The sequence below is a fragment of the Sorex araneus genome, chromosome 1 (genome assembly GCF_027595985.1).
Source record: "Sorex araneus isolate mSorAra2 chromosome 1, mSorAra2.pri, whole genome shotgun sequence".
NCBI lineage: Eukaryota > Metazoa > Chordata > Mammalia > Eulipotyphla > Soricidae > Sorex > Sorex araneus.
Window position 1 is genome coordinate 171,658,409 of NC_073302.1, and position 22,539 is coordinate 171,680,947.

General features: G+C 45.9%; 2 protein-coding genes across 2 annotated transcripts; both read left to right on the forward strand.

Moving 5' to 3' along the window:
* Positions 1-619: 619 nt before the first annotated feature.
* GPR150 (G protein-coupled receptor 150) lies at positions 620-2,057 on the forward strand. The gene has a single exon (XM_055123859.1). It carries the CDS (start codon positions 885-887, stop codon positions 2,040-2,042), a length of 1,158 nt encoding a protein of 385 aa, XP_054979834.1. The 5' UTR covers positions 620-884; the 3' UTR covers positions 2,043-2,057.
* Positions 2,058-8,798: 6,741 nt separating this feature from the next.
* On the forward strand, positions 8,799-22,231 carry RFESD (Rieske Fe-S domain containing). The gene is made up of 5 exons (XM_055123861.1): positions 8,799-8,873; positions 10,584-10,644; positions 17,965-18,140; positions 18,298-18,332; positions 20,985-22,231. The coding sequence occupies exons 2-5, from the start codon at positions 10,604-10,606 to the stop codon at positions 21,246-21,248; spliced, it is 516 nt and encodes a 171-aa protein (XP_054979836.1). The 5' UTR covers positions 8,799-8,873; positions 10,584-10,603; the 3' UTR covers positions 21,249-22,231.
* The last annotated feature ends 308 nt before the right edge of the window (positions 22,232-22,539 follow it).

Sequence of the window (22,539 nt, forward strand, 5' to 3'; positions counted from 1 at the left end):
ATCTGCTGGAAAACAAATCAAGAGACCAGGGAACCATAATGACAAATCCTCCACTGGATGAAAATATTAGGAGAAGAGCAAGTAATGCACTACCCTATTTGCATAAAACCTATTTGCGCCTTCTTAACACTGGTGGGATACATTCCACATGGCAGCTGTTGTCTGCAGCTTCCAGTAACCCGGAGGAGTGGCCGCAATCTGCAAACTCCTCACTGCCAGGCAATGTCCCACCCTTCTGCTCTCACTAGTAGGACGCAGTAGGTCAGAAGGAGACCAACCAAGTCATCTTGAGCGAAAATTAACCTCTTAGGCTCTTCTTTAACTCAAATCGCTGTTTAGGTTGCTTGCATTTCTGATTTTCTCCAGCTGGTGCAGATCCGTGGCCTTTCAGCTCCCCACCTTTGGAATAAAATGTTTTTAAATTGCGTCTTTTTTTGTTTTTCTAGCAATTATGAAACACACTTTTGGGGGATAAAAGTAAACAGCGAAGCCGAACGATGCTGGGGGTTGAGGGGGGAGGGCGGAGGGGCCTGGTCCACGAGTCCCAGGCGTGAACGCGGGGGCGAAGGCAGGGATTGGAAGCGGATGTGCCAGGATCCGGAGGGGAGGCGCGGGAAGGTGGGGAACTAGCATATTAGGAGCGTTTCTTCGAGCGTCCAGCCCACATCGGAGTGCCAAACAGCGAGGACCACCTACAAAAGCAACTTCGTGCACAGCCACCGACTCCATCTCCCCGCCGGGACGCGTGCGTCTCCAACTAACTTTGGCAACTCGCGGACCCGGAGCCGAGCCGCACCCGGCGCACCCCGCCTCGCCTGCACCCCGCTTTCCCGCGCCCTGCCCGCCGGCCCTCTGGGGGCACTCCCTTCCTCCCGCGGGCCAGGATGGAGGATCTCTTAAGCCCCTCCACTCCGTGGCCGGCACCCAACCTCTCCATCTCCGTGTGGACGGACTGGGGGCTCAATGCGACTGCGGGGCCGGGTTCCCCGAGCCCCGAGCCCCCAGCGCCGCGCCGCGCCCGCCTGGCCTGCCTGGGGGTCCTACTGCTGGTGGCGGTGGTCGGCAACGCCGCGGCGCTCTGCCGCCTGTGCGCGGGTCCCCGGCGCCGCCAGCTGGACTGCCTGCTGGTGCAGCTGGCGCTGGCCGACCTGGCGGCGTGCGGGGGCGCCGCGCTGTGGCCGCTGGCCTGGGAGCTGGGGACGCCGCGCGGGGTCCCGGGGGCGCCGGCGTGCGGCGCGTGGCGGCTGCTGCAGACCTGGGGCCGCGGCGCCTCGGCGCACCTGGTGGCGCTCATCGCGCTGGAGCGCGGCCGCGCCCTGCCGCCCGCCGCCCGCCCGCCGCTGCCCGCGCGCGCCCTGGCCGGCCTGGGCTGGCTGCTGGCGCTGCTGCTGGCGCTGCCCGCCGCCTTCGTGGCGCGGCCCGGGGCCGACGAGCGGCGCTGCCGCGGCGGCCTCGCGCCCCTGCCGCGCCGGCACCTGCAGCTCTACGCGCTCTACGAGGCCGCAACGGGCTTCGCGGCGCCGGCCGCCGTCATGGGCGTCGCGTGCGGCCGCCTGCTCCGCGCCTGGTGCCGGCAGCCGCCGCCCGTGCCCCCGGCCCCCGCGCTGCCCCGCGCCAAGCTGCGGAGCCTGCAGATGAGCCTGGCGCTGGCGCTGCTCTTCGTGGGCTGCGAGCTGCCCTACTGCGCCGCGCGCCTGGCGGCCTCCTGGGCGGCCGACGGGGACGGCGAGTACCTGGCCGGCGCGCTGCGCCTCGTCGGGCTGGCCAGCTGCGCGCTCGATCCTTTCGTCTACCTCTTCTTCCAGGTAGGCGACTGCCCGCTCGGGCGGAGGCTGCGGAGGCGCGTGGGCTCCTTCTGCTGCGCGCTCGAGGACGTCGCCGAGGACGACAGCGGGGTCCGCGGCCACCGGGCGCTCCACCGCCACCGCTGGCCCCATCCCCATTACCACCACGCTCGGCGGGAGCAGCCCGAGCAGGCTCACCCGCGCCCACCCCCGCCGCGCCCGCGGACGCGGCCCTGCTCCTGCGAAAGCGCCTTCTAGGTGCCGGGCGGCAGGCGACGAGGCACCTGTCGCTCTGGCACAGCCCCGGGCACCGGGATCCGGCCGAGGGCCGGGAAGAGGACGAGCCCCGTGGGCAGGAGTAATCTCGGAGAGCGACACTGGCTTCCTCTCCTCCACCTGTTACGTTTCTAAAGTTTACGTTTTCCCTGCGCTCTTCCAGTTTCTTCTTCCAGGTCCTCTCGCCTTTCCCCGTCTGGACCCTGGAGAGCAAGGCGTTGGGACGTTGTAAGAAATGAAAACGGTCGAAGAGTTACTTTCACGATTCACTCTCAGCTCCCTCGGTGTTCTGGATAAGGTCATTTGCTTTAGCTAAATTGCCAGACTTCTGTTGTTGTGTTATCATCTGGTTTTGCTTAACTGTGACTCATGGTTAAACCAAGTGTACCTTGGGGACCAGAGAATTTGTCTTTCTGTCTGGGAGGATACACCCTCCCCCACCTTGCTATCATCCCCTTCCAGAAGCTAAAAATTTGTAAGTGAAACTGTCAAAAATTGAATCATGCTGTCACAGCGGAACCAGTGTTTGTAAAATAAAAACAGCCCCCGCCCCAGCAATTAGTTCTTCCCTCACCCCCACACATGATAATGCGTTTTCTTAGAGAGAAATTAAAGTGCTTTTTTTTTTTTCTCTCCAGTTTAGCTTGCAATAGAAGCTGGGATTGGAGGAGAGAGAGACAGAAAAACTTCCCTTAGTTCTTTTCAAATATGCCAGTACAGCGAGTGGGATGCTTGCCTTGCCTGTGGCCAGGTTTGATTCTTGGCATCCCATAGGGTCCCTTGAGCTCACCAGGAGTGATTCCTGAGTTCAGAGCCAGGAGTAACCCTCAGAACTGCCCTGTGTGACCCAAAAACAAAACAGAAGTTGCAGGGGGAGCCAGTTTCTGTGGCAAACTGTGCGGGTGCACATCCAGCCTCTAGGGCGCAGATGCTGTTCACAGGTGGAGTTTTAGTACATAAGAGCCAGCAAAATAGAGAACAGAAGCACCAAGGTAAGTGCATGTGGGCAGCACTCACTGTGCAGATGGAACCACCCGGATATGCAGCCAGGAACACAGCTACAACCTCAGAATGTTGCATGCAAATATAAAACTCTAAAAAAAATGAGCACTGTCTGTTGGTATGGCTTGTAACCTCTTTCCCTTAAACACCTTTGATCCCTGAGAAAAGAAGCAGGATATGAGCACAATGTCTATAGCCAATGTATTTTGCCAGAGAATCTGGAAATATTCCATGAGAGTGTTTCCTGTGCATTCACAAATGCAGAACTAAGACACAGGAAGTTCCCTTGTAAAGCCAATGGGTTCAAAGGTCTCCTATGTTCCACCTAGTGTGATACATCCCAAACTCTGAGACAATGCTTGACAGAGTGGGCACTCAATGCATCCTCAATACACAGGCTTTTTGTGTGTGTGGAGGCGGGAGATGCCACACCCACCAGCAAGGAGTAGGGTTTCTTACGTGAAGCAGGGAGAAAGAGAAGCAGCAACCTGGAGAAGAAAATTTACTGCTTCCCTCTGCCCACCCAGTCCCCCAGAAAAGGACCTGTAAATATAGGGCTGATGCATCTGCTATGAGCACTGCACAGTACAGACCTCATGTCCCACAGCCCCATGAGGCGGTTGTCAGATGGCACCTGGTTCCACTTGTTCTGCAAGGTGTGGGTCCCTGCACCTGGTTTCTCCAGGAGCCCTGGACTCAGCTGGAGCTCTTTGCAGGAAAGGAAAGCCAGCCCTAAATCTCAACCCCGCCCTTTGGGTCTACTGACTTTCCCTCACAGAAAGAACTTCAGAAGACAATAGTGAAGCAGACAAGTTTATTCAGGAAGTAGGGGAGGGGAGGAGAAAGGTAAATACAGATACATGGGAAGCTGGAGCAATAGTGTAGCGAGTAGGGCATTTGCCTTGCAAGCGGCTGACCTGGGTTCAATACCCAGCATCCCATATAATCCCTTGAGCATTCCTGTAGCGCCAGGAGTGACCCCTGAGCATCACTGAGTGTAATCCGAGAGAGAGAGAGAGAGAGAGAGAGAGAGAGAGAGAGAGAGAGAGAGAGAGAGATCTCAGGCAGATGTGAACCAAAAAGGCAAAACAAGGCTAAGAAAGTACAAACCTAACTGTAACCCACAGTTCTTTAATTTTTTAATTGTATAAAAGAAAGCACACACCTCAAGAGGAGATATGTGCAATTGTGCTCTAAAGTATTAAAGTATACACGCAAGAGATGCAAGCAAGTGGGCACTTCTGCTGAGTTAGTTTATATATGGTTTTCCCCACCAGACTGTTGCTAGGCTCGAAGGAGGAGAGGTTGGAGCAGCTGACAGTCTCCTTTAAATATTCTTTGCATGGCCTTTATTCCATGGTGGAGCCTCTCTTTCCAGGGTGTCCAGCCAACTCTCCGACCAAAACCTCTGTGCACCTGGTCTGCAATTCTGCATATCAACATTTTTCCAGGTTTCTGAGAAGGTTCTGTTGTGCCAGAGGCCCTCATAACACTGGGCTGGCTTGAGGATCCAGACAATGTTTTCCCTAACATACCAGCAGGGCCTCGATCTTCCAGCCTATAACAAAATGATAAAAGGACAAGAGACATGTAGACTGCGATGCAAAGTCTCTGCATAACTCTCCAGAGAAAGAGTTGGGTCCACACTAGCTGAAATTGTGCTATTGCAAAGGAAGGAGGGAAAGGGGGAAAGGGAAGTGAAAGGCAAAGGGAAAGGGGAAAGGAAGGGAGAAAAAAATGCAGTAGCACTCAAGAATCTTATTCGGGCACTGGAGCAATAGTACAGCAGGTAGGATGCTTACCTCACATGCAGCTGACCCAGTTCAATCCTCAGCATCCCTTGTGGTGCTCTGAGACCCCCAGGAGTGATTCTTAAGTACTAGCGGGTATGGCCCCAAAACAAGACAAATACAAACAAACAAAAAGGATTTTATTTTGTGGAAACAAACATAGATGCCCTCAAACAGATGACTGGATAAAAAAACTGTGGAACATATATACTGCAAATATTACTTGGCAGTAAGAAAAATGAAGTCATGCAATTTGCTATTATGTGGAGAGTATCATGCTGAGTGGAGCTGTCAGAGGGACAGACGGAGAATTATCTCTCTCATATTCTGGGTACAAAGAAACAGAGAGGAATAACAAATGCCCAGAGGCAATAGATACGAAGAGCATGAGAACTGGTGCTCCGCAGGAAGCTTGCTACAGAGAGGAGCAGGGGAGGGAGGCAAAGAGAGCAGGGAAGGGAACACTATGACCATATAGAGGGAAGTGATTTCTGAAAGAGGTAAGGTGATATGCATGATGCCCTATCAGCAGCAGGATCATAAACCACAGTGCCTGAAAGAAAAAAGTGCCTGCTTTCAAGGCAGGCTGGGGGCAGGAGGGAAATATTGGTGGAGAGAAATGGACACTGGTGAAAGGACTGGTGTTGGGATATTATACACCAGAAGCCCAAACATGAATAATTTCATGCTTTGTAATTTGCAATGAGTAATAAATAAATATAAGAATTTTATTCTGAACTGTAATAACTTTCAAATGGACTTAATGAGTTACTACTGTTAGTACAAGCAAGTCCCTATGTATCAGTGTCTAGGAGGTGGAGTGGGGTAGTTTTATCCTTTCCCCTAACCCCATTTTAGTTTTCTAAGCTCTTCATGTTGTATGACTACATATATTAATACTTTAGAGAGAAAAATTTCATTTTTTTCCTCATTCATTTTTTGCTAAATATATGCTCATCTTTAAGGATTTTAATTTATTCAACTGTTTATTAGATTTAAGGTCAATAAACATTTGATGTGATTTTTTTAAAAATTCCAGATTATGTCAAAGCAAAAGAGAAGTTTTCATCAGAAGTACAAACTTTTATTGACATAAGCTGGGACCTAGTAGCAGCTCCATGTGCCAATAAAATAATCTGCAGTGACTAGCATATAATGTGGATTATAATAAATTCAACTTATATTTTACTACCATATCAATAGAGATATCCACCAAAACTTGGCGTTTAATTTGTACTTGGACCAGAGAAAACAAAGAGATAAAAGGAAGTGATCCCATGATATATTCTATAACCATCAAACTATACAGAACAGAAAACAAGAAATTTATATCGAAGGCAAATCCATTAATCTAGGTTTCTCAATATTTAAAAAGTTGGGGGCTACAGGAGGACAATTTATTTGGAATATTGTGGCTTGTGGACAAAGCTCTTTGAGTTACTTGAGGCCACCTTAAGATCAGATATTAGAAAGTCAGCATATTATAAATATGGATTGTGGTTTTCAGCCTTAAGCCAACACTGAAATCAACTGAGAGGTTAGGAAATAGATATTGATCCTTTCCTTTGATTTTTATTCATTGGTCTGGACATCATGACTTTTTAATTAAAATTTTTTTTTTGCCATTTTCTACACCTGGTGGTGCTCAAGGATTACTCTTGGCTCTGCACTGTGCACTCTCTCCGTGAAGCTAGGCGGCCATGTATTATGACTTAAATTAAATTTTATTTTATTTTATTGGTTTGGGGGCCACACCTGGTGATGCTCAGGAATTACTCCTGGCTCTTTACTTAGGAGCTATTTTTGGCAGCACTCAGGGAACCATACGGGATATCAGGGATCCAACCCAGGTTGGCCGTGTGTAAGACAAACACCCTCCCCGCTGTACTATCGTTGTGGTCCAACATCATATATTTTAATATTTACTTTCAGGTGCAATGACTCTTAGGTGTAGTAAGAGTTAGGAACCACTCCCTTACAAGATAGTCAAGGATATTTATATATGTTGTTCTGGGGTCATGCCCAGTGATGCTCAGGACTTACTCCTGACTCTGCATTCAGGGATCAGTCCTGGGGATGGGGTGGCGCTTCCAGAGAACTTGTGCAGTTCTCTGGGATCAAACCAGGATCAAGTGTGTGCAAGGAGAGCACTAACCTGCTGTACTATGATATCTCTGGCCAGCAAAGACATTTTTGAAGAGTGTAAGACATTCATTTAACTGCAACTTTGAATAAGTGCTTTCCTTTTTTCTTTCTTAGAGAAGAATAAAGAGAAAAAAACATGAACTGCTAGTTCATAATTGAAAGTGAAACCTATATTTCCTGTAAGTCACAAAGTTTCTTTGGTTACAAGTTTTTGCCCATGTGTGCATATTTTCATCTGGAGAAGTAGTTTTTATTTACATTAAAGACAACATACTGGGGCTGGAGCAATAGCACAGTGGGTAGGGCATTTGCCTTGCATGCGGCCGACCCAGGTTCGATTCTCAGCATCCCATATGGTCCCCTGAGCACCGCCAGGAGTAATTCCTGAGTGCAAAGCCAGGAGTGACCCCTGTGCAATTGCCAGCTGTGACCCAGAAAGGAAAAAAAAAAGACAACATACTACATATAGCATCCTATATGTTGTTTTAGAATATAAATTACATAATGAAATTAGTTCTTTGAATATATGACTACAAAGTAACTCCCACATATACGCTGCATTTTATCCATTCTCCCGCTGGTGATCACTTTGACTATTTTGTTGTGACAGAAACGAAAGGGGAACCAGCAGAGAGAGATTAGGAATATGACCCTAAGAAAAGAAATTATTGGTATGGGTTATCAACAAGTGTATGCCTAGGCTCAATCTGGTAACCTAGATGAATAATCTAGATGACCGGGCACCATAAAGTAAACATCTCAACATCCTTATTGTTTTACCGGCTCATCTCCTTAAACGCAATACAGAAATGCTCACCATGCCTACTTGTGAACAATGTTTACGGGAGAGATAGGGCAGAGAGCGCAGCACATGGGGTACTTGCCGTGCACGGGGCTGACAGTTTATGGAATGCCACCAGGAGTAATCCCTGAGCACAAAGTCAGGAGAAAACCCTGAGCACAGCCAGGTGTGACACCAAAACAAAATCAAGCACAGTTTTTAAAGTGGGGGCTGGAGCGGTAGTACAGCAGGTAGGGCCTTTGCCTTGCACGTGACCGACCCGGGTTCGATTCCCAGCATACCATATGGTCTTCCGAGCATGGCCAGGAGTGCAAAGCCAGGAGTAACCCCTGTGTATCAACGGGTGTGACCCAAAAAGCAGGAAAAAAAAGTTATTAAAGGGGGAAAGGTTTCTGCCTTTCTCAGGAATCCATAACCTGGGAGCTTCCCTGTTCCCTTCCCTTAAATAAAAATCAATTTTCTGAATTGGGTCTCCAGTCCCTCCTTGAGGACAAGAACCTGAGCACCCAGGTTTGCTTTAACGTTTGCAAACAGCGTTCTTGCACCTGACTTCCAGACGAATCTCAAGAACTATTTCTTTAAGGCCAGTTTCTGGAAGTGGAGTCCCTGGGTGCCCGTAGAATTTGAATACGTGCGTAGGGCTATAAGCTAGTTTTTAAAAATAAACTGACATCAGCGGCGTCTCTCTAGAACGCGGAGAACCAGCGTGCAGGTGCAGGCCGGTGGGGGACGGGGGCGGACCGGTCGGGGGGGCGGGGCGGCGGCGAGCGAGGCGGGCCTTCGGGGGCGGGACAATCGGGGGCGTGGCCTGTCGGGGCGGGGCAGACCTGTCGGGGACGGGGCCGGTCGGGGGCGGGGCGGGGCTGTCGAGGGCGGGGCCGGTCGGGGGGGCGGGGCCGGTTGGAGGTTGGGGGCAGGGCTGGCCGGTGAGTAGGCGGGCCGGGCGAGGGTCGGGCGGGGCGGGGCCGGATCACGTGGGCCTCTCGGCCCCGCCCCCGGCTCGCGGTGGTTCCGGCGAGGTGGCGCCGCGGGCTGGCTCGCAGTTGGCGGCGGCGGCGCGGGGCTCGGAGGACGGTGAGTGCGGCTCCCATGGCTTCCGCCCGCCCGGGGAGGGCTTCCGGTGGCGGGATGCGCGGGCGCTGACCGCGGGGCTCTTCGGGCAGCCCGACCCTCCCGGCGCCGGCCAGCCGCAAGCGGAGCTGCCGAGGCGCGTTTCCCGCGACCCCCTTTCCCCGAGAGCTCTCCGCCGGGTGGGTGAGCGTCTCCACCCGACCCTGCCGGGCGCTGACCCGGGCCACCCCACTGCTACCGAGCACTGATCCCCCGAGTCCACCCCACCCCGCCCTCTGCCGAGCGCTGACCCCGCGTCCACCCCACCGTCTGCCGATCTCAGACCCGAGTCCACTCCACCTCTGCCTCTGCCCATTGCTGCCCCGAATCCACCCCACCCAGCCCTCTGCCGAGCCCAGACCCGAGTCCAGCCCAGCGCCTGCAGAGCGCAGACCCCGAGTCCACCCACCGTCTGTCGAGCACGGATTCCCCGAGTTCACCACACCGTCTGTCAAGCGCAGACCTGAGTCCACCCCACCATCTGCCGAGCACTGATTCCCCCAGGCCACCCCAGCGCCTGCTGGGTGCAGACCCCGAGACCACCCCAGCGACTGCAGGGCGCAAGCCTGAGTCCACCCCACCGCCTGCCGAGCACTGATCCCCGAGTCCACCCCACCGTATGTAGAGCGCTGACTCCGAGGCCACCCCAGCCAGCCGTCTGCCTTCTCTGCCGCGTTCCTCTGCTCCCCGCTTCCCTGTGGCCCCTCCGGACCGCGCTGTCCGTGGTGCCCGAGCTGCCCGCAGCCACCTTGGTCACCGAGCTAGAAACGCCTGCCGCGGGCTGCGATCTGAGTCCCAGAACCAGGGACCTGAGAGGGGGCAGCCCCTCCGAGTGTTCCCAGGGACACTGGTCACGCAGGGGCAGGTTCCCTGGCCCCGCTCCACGTGGTGCCGCGCAGCCTTCAATTAAGTGCTCCCCAGTCACCTCCCTGGTCACCGGGTCGCACTCCAGGCAGTGTGTGTGTGCAGCTTGCTAGCGTCCACACGACTTGATAGGGCCACAGGGGACAGCGTCAGCCCTACCGCCTGGGAACGCGAGCACTGCTCCTTTGCACTCCTGGGCTTAATTAAATCAGGGCCTGGGACATGGCCCTAGTTCCAGGGAATATGCCTTGCCTGAACAAGGTCTGGGTTCCCCCAATCCCCTCTGCACCCCCCCAACTTGAGCTCCGTTGGGAACAGCAAAACAAAAAACGTAATCAGAACCATGGTAATATATATCCAGGGGAGAGGTCTTACTGTTATTTGGTGCTGGATACTCGCGTTTCTTTCATTTTTGCTGGAAAAAGAAAAGCCCTCTCTATCTTCAAGGTAATTTACTAGCAGTCCATATGGTTTTATAAGTATGATGCTTCTTGTGTGAAATATTAGGATCTATACATCAGCGTTCTTTAAATTTAGTCTCATGAGGTCTGGGATTGATTCTTCGTGAGTTTGGAGAAACTGTTTAGAAAGATTCTTTACCCATAAATATTCTCATCTGAAATAGAAGTATGATAATCTACTCAAGGGTTTTTGTGGAGACTGGATGAGATAAATATGTAAGAATTCAAGCTGTAGGTACTACTGAAGAATAGCTAATAGATCTTTGCTGTTTAAAAAAGAGGGAAGTTCTCTTTGCTGACTCTGAAAGAGTCTTACCCTTAAACTACTATGCACTCTGATCGTTTCTAGGCTGAGTGCCCAGACAGTGAATGAAAGTACCTGCCATGGTCAGTGCTCAAGAGGACAGCAAGTAAGTCCCTCTCATTTCACTTCTCTGACTCCAGTCTTATAAATGCTTAAATAAGGTGTGCATATATGTATACATATTTTTTAAAATTCAGTTTGAGTGTGTTCTTTATGATGCAGTGGATAGGAGTGGATGCTGAGGGTAGAGACTAAGGACTTCTCTAATTTGTAATTTTTTTTTTGGGGGGGGTCATACCTGGTGATGCACAGGGGTTACTCCTGGCTCATGCACTCAGGAATCACTCCTCGCAGTGCTCAGGGGACCATATGGGATGCTGGGAATCGAACTCGGGTCAACCGCGTGCAAGGCAAACACCTTACCTGCTGTGCTATCGCTCCAGCCCCTCTAATTTGTAATTTTATCTGCAGTTAGAACCTAGAAATTTCAGCTGCTAGATTATTTTAGGCACCGACCAAAAGTTATTTCTTGGAAAGAACTTCAGAACAAAGACAACTAAACTTTTCAGAAGGAAATTTTCTTCATCTAGTCTCCAAACTGGGTATAGAAGTAATTTTTCTTTAATGTTCTTTGTATGTTTAAGATTCTACTCTCTTAAATACAGACTCACAATAAGAGGAGATGGGTGGGAGCACGTGACTGAGAAACAGTAATTAAGGTGAATACATCAACTTCGTTGAGAGTAGACAGCGATATTCACAATATTTAAGAATAATATGGGTGTAATAATGCCCCAAAGTGGGGAGAGAGAGATGGAGACAGAGACAGAAAGAGACAGGGGAGGGAACCGGGGACATTGGTGGTGGGAAGTGTGCCCTGGTGTAGGGATGGGTGTTGGGACAGTCTGACTGAAACCCGACCGTGATCAGCTTTGTAACTGTGTATCTCATGGTGACTCAATAAAAAAGTTTTTAAATTTTTAAAAAGAATATATGGGTATTAGCCAGATAGAAGTTATACCACTTAGGATAGAGTGGAAACAGTTATGAAGTATGAGTTAATAGTTTTCTAAGCAAAGTAGAGTCTCTAGGGGGCTGGAGCGATAGCACAGCGGGTAGGGCGTTTGCCTTGCACGCGGCCAACCTGGGTTCGATCCCTGCCATCCCATATGGTCCCCCAAGCACCACCAGGTGTAATTCCTGAGTGCAGAGCCAAGAGTAACCCCTGAGCATTGCAGGGTGTGACCCAAAAAGAAAAAAAAAAAAGAAGTACGAGTCTGTAACCATAGTTCTTTGAAACCTCTATCTCATGCCCCCAGCTTTCCTGCTTATTTCTTATCAGCTCCTGCCGAATTCAAGTGCTCTGCCCATCAGCACACATGCACATGCTGACTCTGGCCTTTCCCGGCACGGGGGGTTGGGAGCCCAGACTCACCAGATCCTGACGCCCACTGTCTGTCTGTGAGTTACCCTCTCCCAGTAGTGGCCTATGACTTGCTCTTTTCTCAGCTCATTCTTCACTTACTCAGATTTTATTTTTAAATATTCCTTTCTCTATAAACATTTTTTAACTGAGCCTTACTTTTTCCCTTTAGCATATTCAAAATTCCAATCTGGTGCACAGGATTAAATTAGTATTTAGAAAAGTTATTAGCAAAATTCCCTGGAGAAGCCCCAGAAGTTCTTGGTTCTACTGTATTAATAAATGTTCCCCCTGGTGGAGACAGTATCAGTCTATCACTTGTAACCTTTCTAGGCTAGGAACAAAGTCCTAGTTTCCCTTTTACAGGTTTAATATATGTTAGCATGTAGATCGGTAACCTGTGTGGTGAGTTAAAATAAGTTCCTGTTGTCAAGGCAAGATACATTATCATTCTATGTAATTTTATATGAAATGCATCAGTGTTACAGCTTATGAAGAGAATGTGGATTGGATAGATCATCTTAAAATTAGAATATTTTGAAGTTGACATGTGATTTGTAACTTAATTAAGTATCTTACCTTGTAGACAATGTTTCATGGCTGGCTTCCTGATGTTCCCTAGCAACCGGGTCCCTACAGTTAGTGTGGGTGATGCTTTAATTATATTCTTTTTCCTTTTCCATATGGAATTCCTGACCCATAGCTATAAAGCAGGGTTGGATCCTTCTTATGTTGCCTGGACCTTTCTGTAGTTTTTATAATACCCATAAAATGATGAGATTATTTAAATAAAACTGAACTCAAGAATATTTGAATAAACCTAACTAATCACAATCTCTAGAATTGTTACTAATAGAAAATACATATATATATATATATATATATATACACACACACACACATACATACATATAAGACCTCCGGAACCCAGCCACAGCCTTGCTCAAGGTGACTCTCCACACACTCGAACGGGCCTCACGCATGAAGAAACTGGCAGAGGAACCCAGGTATGTGGGACCCAGGGTTGAGATCTCCAAGCCTGCTTGGATACGAACTGGGCCTCCTTCACCCAGATCTCCCCTTTTCCAGTAGCTAGGCAGTCACACCCACAAACTGCCCCTGGTGCCATGTAATCCCATCAACGGCCAAAATAGATCCAGAGACTATAAAACAAAGCTCCCAGTAGTGCACAGCCGCATTCATGGCTGAGCAACCTCTTATAGCTTAGTTCTCCCTCTCGGAGAACCTGGCAAGGTACCGAGAGCATCCTGCCCACATGGCAGAGCCTGGCTAGCTCCCCTTGGCATATTCGATATGCCAAAAACAGTAATAATGATGGGTCTCATTCCCCTGACCCTGAAAGAGCCTCCAATGCAGCACTATTGGAAGGATGAGTAAAGAAAGGCTGCTAAAATCTTAGGGCTAAGACGAATGGAGACATTACTGGTACCTGCTCGAACAAATCAATGAACAATGGGATGACAGTGATACAGTGATATATATATTTAAGTTGCTTATATGTTTAAATATCAAAGAATGTCTCTTAAATGTTACACAAGAGTGTATCTGAATCATTATTAGATTCAGTGACTGGGTCAGGAGAGATAGTGTAGCAGGTAGAGCACTTGCTCTGCACACAGCCCACCCAGGTTCAATCCCCAATATTCTGAGTACAGCCGGGGGAGGTCCTAGGAGTAAGTCCTAAGCATAGCTGGGTGTGGTCCCCAAACAAAAACATGCAAAGGATTGCATCAGACTTATATACTGTTGACCCTTCAGCTATTCCCTATGGACAATATTGAGAAGCTTCTTAGTCTTGATTTCCCCCATTTCTTATTTTATATATTTGGTCAAAAGGATATTTGAGGGTGAAACCCAACTCCCACTTTAGAAATATGGGAGAAGAAGAGCAGTCGTAATCATACTCTGGATGGAAACCCACAAGCAACATTTAATTTCTAGGAAAGTAAAATGACAGCAAGAACTGGGCCAAGCTGGGGAGGCCAAGATCTTTATGAAATGACCATTTTGGGATAGTTTCCTAGAAAGCTCTTGGTTTAGTCATGAATCATTTATTGTTGAATACATGAAGGCATTCAATATCAGAGGTGGCTTTATCTCCTTGCTTGCCTTTTATGTAGAGTTACAACTTATTTGCAGGTCAAGGGGAATGTGCAAATAGGAGCAAGTGAGGGGATGTCAGATGATTAGCAGTAGGTTGACCTCAACCAGCCCAGTCTTGCTTCTTCTTTTTTTTTTCTTTTTGGGTCACACCCAGTGATGCTCGGGGGTTACTCTTGGTTCTGTGCTCAGGAATTACTCCTGGCGGTGCTGGGGAGACCATATGGGATGCCGGGGATTGAACCTGGGTCGGCCGCATGCAAGGCAAATGCCCTACCCGTTGTGCTATTGCTCCGGCCCCCAGTCTTGCTTCTTTTGAGCCTCTTTTCTACCTGACTTCAAAAACTCTGGTATAGTTTTGAAATCGTATTAGATCCTCTTCCCTGTACTCCCTTTTCAAATCATTCCATTGAATTTGATGGCTTAAAAACTCTCAAATTTGTCTCTGATGATTCTCAACTCTGTTCTTGACTTGATGTCCCCATTTAATGCCTGATACCTCAGAATCAATATGTGCATAATGTAGCTAGTTCTAGATTTTCCAGGCCTTTTTTTCTTAGTTTTTAATCCATCAGAATCATAACTCATGATTCATAACTCATAATCTAGCTACAAAACTTAAAACCTAGGAATTACCCAGTTTCTTTTTCTATAGTTTCTTTGCTTCATTCATTCAGCCCAACTTCTCTGTGTCTCATTCTGCTTCCTCACAATAAAATTTAAATACCTTCTTTGTAGTAATATAGTTGGAAGGTTAAATGAATGAAATGTTTGGTCTCAGAACTGCCTGACACGAAGCTAGTAAAAAGTTATTGTACGGGGCTGGAGCGATAGCACAGTGGGTAGGGCGTTTGCCTTGCACGCAGCTGACCCAGGTTCTAATCCCAGCATCCCATATGGTCCCCTGAGCACCGCCAGAAGTAATTCCTGAGTGAAGAGCCAGGAGTAACCCCTGTGCATTGCCGGATGTGACCCCCCCAAAAAAATGTTATTGTAGTTACGGCCAGAAGTCTGTCAGTATTGGGATTACTTTCCCGCCCCCAGAGTCCTCTCTTTTCAACATCACCATCTTTTCTGCCACAAACAATAGCAGTAACCTTCTTGTTTGTTTCCACTTTTTGCGGGTTGGGAATGGTGGTGTTGAGGAGCTGGGGGGCCACACCTGGCAGAGCCTCTTTTCTACCTGACTTCAAAAACTCTGGTACTGTGCTCAAGGATCACTTTTGGAGGTGCTCAGGGGAGCATATGGGGTGCCAGGATCAAACCCAGGTCGGCCATATGCAAGCCAAATGCCCGCCTACTATGCGATTGCTTCAGCTCCCATGATTTGCTTCCACTCTTATTTTGCCACAGTCCAGCCTTCACACAGACAGGGCATTCCTTCAGAATTCCACGATGGCCCATTTCCTGCTTTGCAGGGTTTAGTGCCTGCCCTTTGCACTTTGGATGCCCGCGCAGGGCCCTGCTACTTGGCTATGTGTGTCTTAACAAGCTTGCTTACGATACTCTAGTCTCCCTTCTGTTCTTCAGGGAAATCAAGTCTTTTTTTCTTTCCTTCAGGCTTTGTATTTGCTGTTCCCTCAGCCTGGAGCTCTCTTCCCCCAGCTGTGACTGTGTCCAGTTTTTTTAAATTTTTCCGGCTTTAGTTCAACAGTCATCTCAAAGTCACTTTCACAGCTCCTTCTTTGCAAAATGACCTTCCCATTTCGTGCTTCTTATCCAGTTTGTCTCCTTCCTGGTTCTTATTCTAATTTGTATCTAACTTGTATATTTGTTTACTTATTTATGTAACCAATCATAATATCATTTCTAGGTGGGCAGAGGCCTTATCTACTTCCTGAAGTGCCGCTCCTATTGAGGGTATTTAGAAAATATGTCTGAAATGAATGGTCATCTCTAGTCAGAAGCGAGAACTATTAGGAGAATCTGAAGACCTATTGCCGAAAGTTTTCTTATTTATAATTCTTCTGGGTTAAAGATTGCCAGTAATCACTTTTTTTGATAGTCACTTTTTCAAGTGACTTGACCTGCTCGCTTCTCCATATATTCCTTCTTAAATACACCACATCAAAATCTACCCATCAGTCCCCCCAAATAACAGTAGCTTGTGACTAGATATTACCATTCGCCCTTAATTCCTCTCCGTGGAAAGGCATTGACGGAGCCCCACTCTGAGAGAGTGCCTGCCTGTACCCTCCTGAGCCTGCCTGGTCAGCAGTTGAGCTGGGCAGTGTCCAGAGAGTCAGACTCCTGTTCTCCAGCAGGGGGCAGAGTTGGTGCAGGGAGAGCCAAGCATGGGATTCAGAAAGAAAGGAAAGAGCAAAGTCCTCGGGGTGGTCCTGGTTTCTTATCAATTTTTATTTCATTGATTGCAAAGATTCAAAATATGTTCTTACCCGTCTTAGAAGATTATTCACCTTCTCTATTCTTTATGCATTTTGAAAATTATAGCCAAAATAACCATAACTGAGATAGGGAAGTAAAACAAATGTTTCCCAAAAATTTGCGATAATAAAAAGAAGTAAGAATAATGATGGATTTGGGATTAGGACCAGAGAAATAATACAGACATTTTTGGCAGAACCGTATATATAATTTAACTCACACATTTATATAGGGGCAAATAAAACCTTAACTGTTCCCATTTCCTCAGTATACTCACATGGGGCCCGAAAACCCTTACACTGATGTATAAATGCTTACTTTTTATTTGGAACTCGCATACATGACTAAGTGTAGAAGCTTAAGTAGGCTGAGTATGCCCTGGAAAATGCTGTATTTAGATTACCTGCAGATTCTCTACTATGATTTGCCTCTGGATGTGGAAGGAGGCCCAGGGACAGTGGTGCCTGCCTCACTTGTGTGCATTCTCATAAGCCCCCCACTTTTCCAGGTTTGACCCCTGGTTGACACCACAACCAAGTATGCAACCCCAGCTCCTCAACAAATGCACCCAACACAGCAACAACCAACAACTAGAAGTACAGTTAATATTCTTCTGTGTATCAACTAAAGATAAATGACAGTTTCTTTCTTTCTTTGCCTCTTCCTTTCTTTTTTTCTTTCCCTTTCTTTCTTTTTTTGGGTCATGCCCAGAAATATTCAGGGATTACACCTGGTTCTGTACTCAGGAACCACTCCTGGTAGTGCTCAGGAACCATATGGGATGCCAGGGATTGAACCTGGGTCGGGTGCATGCATATTACCTGCTGTAGTAGCTTTCAAACACAAGAAAAAAACAATTTTTGTTTTTGTTTTGGAACCATACCAGGGAGTACTCAGGACTTATTCATGGCTCTGCACTCTGGGATCACTCCTGGCAGGCTCCGGGGACTCTGGGCACTAGGGATTGAACCCAGGTCAGCCATGTCAAGACAAATGCCCTATGGCAATTTCTATCTCAGAAAATGATAGATATCTACTCATTCCTTGCTACCTGCTAGAGTAGCTAACTGGTTCATCTCAAAGTTAGTTACCTTCTCCAGGGAGAAAACAAGCAGTAGTCTGAAAACAACACGATAATATCTGGGTATTATTTGGCACTGAATTTTATAGGGAATAAAATTTACTATGACGACAGTGAAACTTTTAATCTCTGTGTTTTAAACAAACTGATTTTTATCTTGTGCCTTGGAGAGAATTTATTGTGAATCTTGTCTCAGAGTGAGGAGTCTTTCCTACTTTTGGCAGGCTAACTTAAGAGTCTAACTCAAAGTCAGGGCGAATTATAACCCAGTATTTATGTATTACCCAGTATTTTGTAGTGTTATAAAACAGATGCCTTCATCAGTCTTAGATCCAGACTTACGATTATCTAAACCCAAACTAGTGAAAATCATTTGCACTTTGCTTTCTTTTTTGTTCTTCTTGTTGTTCAACTAGCATGGATGTTGATGGCTCTGTACAAGATCCTGAAATGAAAGAATATTCTTCTGTCTGCGTTGGCAGAGAAGATGTCATTAAGAAATCTGAGAGAATGACAGCTGTTGTTCATGATAGAGAAGTGGTTATTTTCTACCACAAAGGAGAATACCATGCTATGGATATTCGCTGCTACCGTAAGCTTTTCTTTTATCTTTTTTTGAAATTAAGTTATCAGATAAACCCTGTATACTTGTTCACTCTTCTAAACCATATGTATTTGTTCACTAATCACAATCTTATCAAAGTCTGAGTTTTTTTAGTGACTAAATGTAATGTTCAATTCCCTTTTAGACTCAGGAGGACCTTTACATTTGGGAGAAATAGAGGTATGTAAAATCAAATCTATTCTCAACAAATGTACTTTTTTCTGTTAATATCTTATTTTATTTTCTACTCAAAAATCAGGCTTGGTTCTGAACCATACTATTCATGAACCAAATTCATGCTTTGATCAGAATTGCTAAAGTTGCAGAATTCCCAATATTGTTATACAAAGGAAAACATTTTGATAGGGCTGGAGAGATAGTACTCTGAGCAGGGTGCTTACCTTGTTTTGGCCCACCCAAGTTTGGTATCCAGTATCCCATATGATCCCATATGGTCCCTCGTGGACTGCCAGGAGTAATTCCTGAGTGCAGAACCAGGAATAGTTCCTGAGGATCACTGGCACCAGGTATGGCCTAAAAACAAAATGAAAGAAAAAAAGAAAAAAGGAAAAGAAAATAATTTCACAAACAGGAGAAATGCATGTTAATTGTTAGATGTCTATCAATTATATATATACAAATATAATTGCACAAATGTTAAATATTAGTACTTGTTTAAAGTTTCCTTATAGTAGTATTTGTTATAAATCACTGTATCACTGTCATCCCGTTGCTTATCGATTTTCTTGAGTGGGCACCAATAATGTCTCCATTGTGAGACTTGTTGTTACTGTTTTTGGCATATCGAATATGCCTCAGGTAACTTGCCAGGCTCTGCCGTGCGGGAGGGATACTCTCGGTAGCTTGCCGGGCTCTCTGAGAGGGACAGAGGAATCAAACCTGGATCGGCCACGTGCAAGGCAAATAAATAATAATAATAATAATTGGTAGGAGCCAGAGAGATAATACAGTGGGTAAGGCATCTGTCTTTTATGTGGCCAGCCAGAGTTTGATTCCTGGCTCCCCATATGTTCCTCAAATCCAGGAGAGATCCCTGAGGACTACCAGGTGTGGCCAAAAAATAGGAAACAAAAAAGATCACCTCCAAAATTGTAGACAACCTAAGTATATTTTTAAATCAATTATTTGGCTTTATTTAATGATATCTTTCACATACATAATTAAAATGTTTTAACAATTAAAAATAGTTTAAATAATTAGCAGCCACTCTATGGAATACTATACAGCCTCTAATGCAGCAGATCTATATTTTTATATGAAGGAATATATACAGTATATATATATATTTTTTTGTTATTTTTCTTACATTTTCTTTTTTTTTATTTTTAAATTTATTTATTTTTAATTAGAGAATCACCGTGAGGGTACAGTTACAGATTTATACACTTTTGTGCTTATACTTCCCTCATACAAAGTTCGGGAACCAATATACAGTATATTTTTGAGTGTTCATGAAATATGAGTTCTGATAAAATCCTATTTTCAGTAAGACATCAGATTTTACTTTTTGCACTTTTGCATGGTCTGAATTTTTATGACATTAGTGATAGCACATCAGGTAGGGCATTTGCCGTGCACACAGCCGATCCAGGTTTAATCCCCGGCATCCCATATGGTCCCCGAGCACTGCCAGGAGTAATTCCTGAGTGCAGAGCCAGGAGTAACCCCTGGGCATCGCCAGGTGTGACCCCCAAAAAAAAGCAAAAAAAAAAAAAACACAACAAAATATTGGGGCTGGAGTGACATTACTTTTATAGTAGTCATAAATATATTTTTTATGAAAGAAAGCACACGATGAAGACTTACTAGAAAGAAACAAGGAGATTAACTTACTTTCTTGTATTCCAAAATTTACCAGTCTAACTTGTTTTCTATTTATTGACACTGATTAATCTTTCCCTCCAACTGGTTGAAAATGCAAGCTTGAATTATGGGTTACACATTGTTTGAATTTGGTGTCTGCTAGTTTCACCCTTTCCTTTTGTCAAGGAATATAGATACATTTAAGTCATGACTGTTAATATGAATTATGAATTTAAAGGTCTCTATAGACAGTTGTGTGTGATCACAGGATCAGAATTCCTGCATGCTGTTGTTAGAGAGAAAAATGTAATCGTTACCTGGTATGTAATCACACTCATGGGAGACTGGCCCTCAGATTCAGACCGTGCTCCCTCAGTAAGACCTTGCTGCCCAGAGTGAGTCCATTGCCCTGTAACATTGTCACGGGGGACTGCTTAGAGATGTACAATCCTGGGCTTCCCCCTGAGTCCACTGAATTTAAACAAGATCTGCATTTAAACAAAGTCTCTTCCTCCTTAAAGTCAGAAATTCTGCCATGAGACAGCCAAGAGTTGGGAACGGACTGCTTTGGATTATCTGTTGCTCTTGACACATGTACTCACGTCCTTAGTAACCTCCCATGAATGTCTTGCTGAGGCTGCCTTACTAGCAGACATTCCCTGAGACATTTGAAGCCCTTCTTTCCTTTCTGTCAGGGAAAGCACTTTCACATCTCTGAGATAACCACACAGCTGTAGTCCCGTGCTTCTGGTTGCTCGAGCTAGGCATCTTCCAATAGAGTACTAAGATGTTAGCTTTCTTAATCATCTGCAAAAGGACTCGATGACTGCTCACATTAGTTTCTACCCAAGGCTAAGTAATTTGCAAACCGGAAGAAACAAAAAAGAAGCTGGCCTGATCTTTAAACTGTTTTTGTTCCCCACACCCCCCACCCCCCAAGCGATTCTGTTCTCTGTCTTATCCTGAATGTCAAAAAATGTCAGATTATTAAACTATTTTCTTTTCCAGGATTTTGATGGACAGTCATGTATCGTTTGCCCCTGGCATAAATACAAAATTACTTTGGCAACAGGAGAAGGACTTTATCAGTCTATAAACCCTAAAGATCCATCAGCAAAACCCAAGTGGTGCTCCAAAGGAATAAAGCAAAGGATTCACACAGTCACAGTGGACAATGGGAATATTTATGTGACTCTTTCTAAGGAACCTTTTAAGTGCGACTCTGATTTTTATAACACTGGAGAATTCAAAGTAATTCAGAGCTCTTCCTGACAATGTATAATGACTCTTGATAATTTATATGGTAATTATAAGTGTCACGTGTATATTTAAAATATTTTTAGACTGACTTTTAATATCAAACATTACTTTTCCAAGATAGACATATTGTCTATAAAAACCATATAAATCTGAGAGGTTAAAAAGCACATTGACTTGCAATAAGTATTATATTCAAAATGTATCAGCTATGTTTTATTCAGGCTTTGGGTTGATTGGTACCTGAAGATTATCAGTTTGAAACATCAAACCAGTTTAAGGAAGATAAAAGTAAAGTAACCAATATGAGGAAAGGGTAAAAATATCTAGTAATAAAATTTGTTATCTTTTTTTGTGGTCTGGGAAAGAAGTCCCTATTGAAGTTGTACAGTATTTGTTCTTCAGCCTTTTTATCTGTGTATGAACCCTATTCTGCAAACCTGGCCGGCAGCTGTAACCAAGGCAGTAGGCCAGTGCTTTCAGCCTGTCCACACCTGCAGGCCAGTGCCAGTCATGTGGATAAAGCCACTGATGTGACCAAAGTTTTAACATACACAAAGTAAGTCTATAGTGTAGTGAACTCCCATCACCAGACTGCAACAGATAGCATTCTAACAGTCTTTTTCATTGATAACCTCCATGCATTCTTCATCTTGCCTATTTTTTTTAAACTTACATTGTAAAAATATATTTTAAATACATTGAAATGCTTGAAGTTTAGCTCCTACATACTTCCAAATCTATAAAAAGCTTTTTACATTTAAAAAAAGCCTTCTAAATGGGATCTATTTATTTAAAAAAAAAACAAAAAACTTACTACAATGCTCACCATTGAAACCAAGCAAATCAGGGCTCATATTTTTGTGCAGGCTGACACAGAAGCTGTTGCTAACCCCAGGCAAGGTGCATGAAGTCTCTTATGCTTGAGTCCAAGCACTTTGAATGCCGATGTAAAAGTTTTGAATAAAAATTTCATTTTGTTTGTTTTTGTATCTGGATCTGCACTCAAAAGTTACTCCTGTTTGTGTTTGGGGGACCACATGAACCTGGGTTGGCCACATAAAGGCAAGTGCCCTATCTGCTGCATTCTCTCCAGCACATATACACTCATATACAGAAACACACACACACACAAACCTTAAAAAAAATAAACTGCACATGTGTGCACAACTGTGTCTAACATATTTATATAACATAGATATCTATTTGTGTGTATAACATCGAAATGTTAGAGAAGAGAAATGGGGGTGTTGTTCCCCAGAGTCCATTCTGCTGCGCTCTCGGGGTTGATGTCCTGTCGGTGTAC

Coding starts and splice junctions, on each gene's coding strand:
- RFESD (XM_055123861.1), top strand. CDS start 10,604: ATGAAAGTACCTGCCATGGTCAGTGCTCAAGAGGACAGCAA. Junction 10,645..17,964: donor AGTGCTCAAGAGGACAGCAA/GTAAGTCCCTCT, acceptor TTGTTCAACTAG/CATGGATGTTGATGGCTCTG. Junction 18,333..20,984: donor TACATTTGGGAGAAATAGAG/GTATGTAAAATC, acceptor TTTCTTTTCCAG/GATTTTGATGGACAGTCATG.
- GPR150 (XM_055123859.1), top strand. CDS start 885: ATGGAGGATCTCTTAAGCCCCTCCACTCCGTGGCCGGCACCCAACCTC.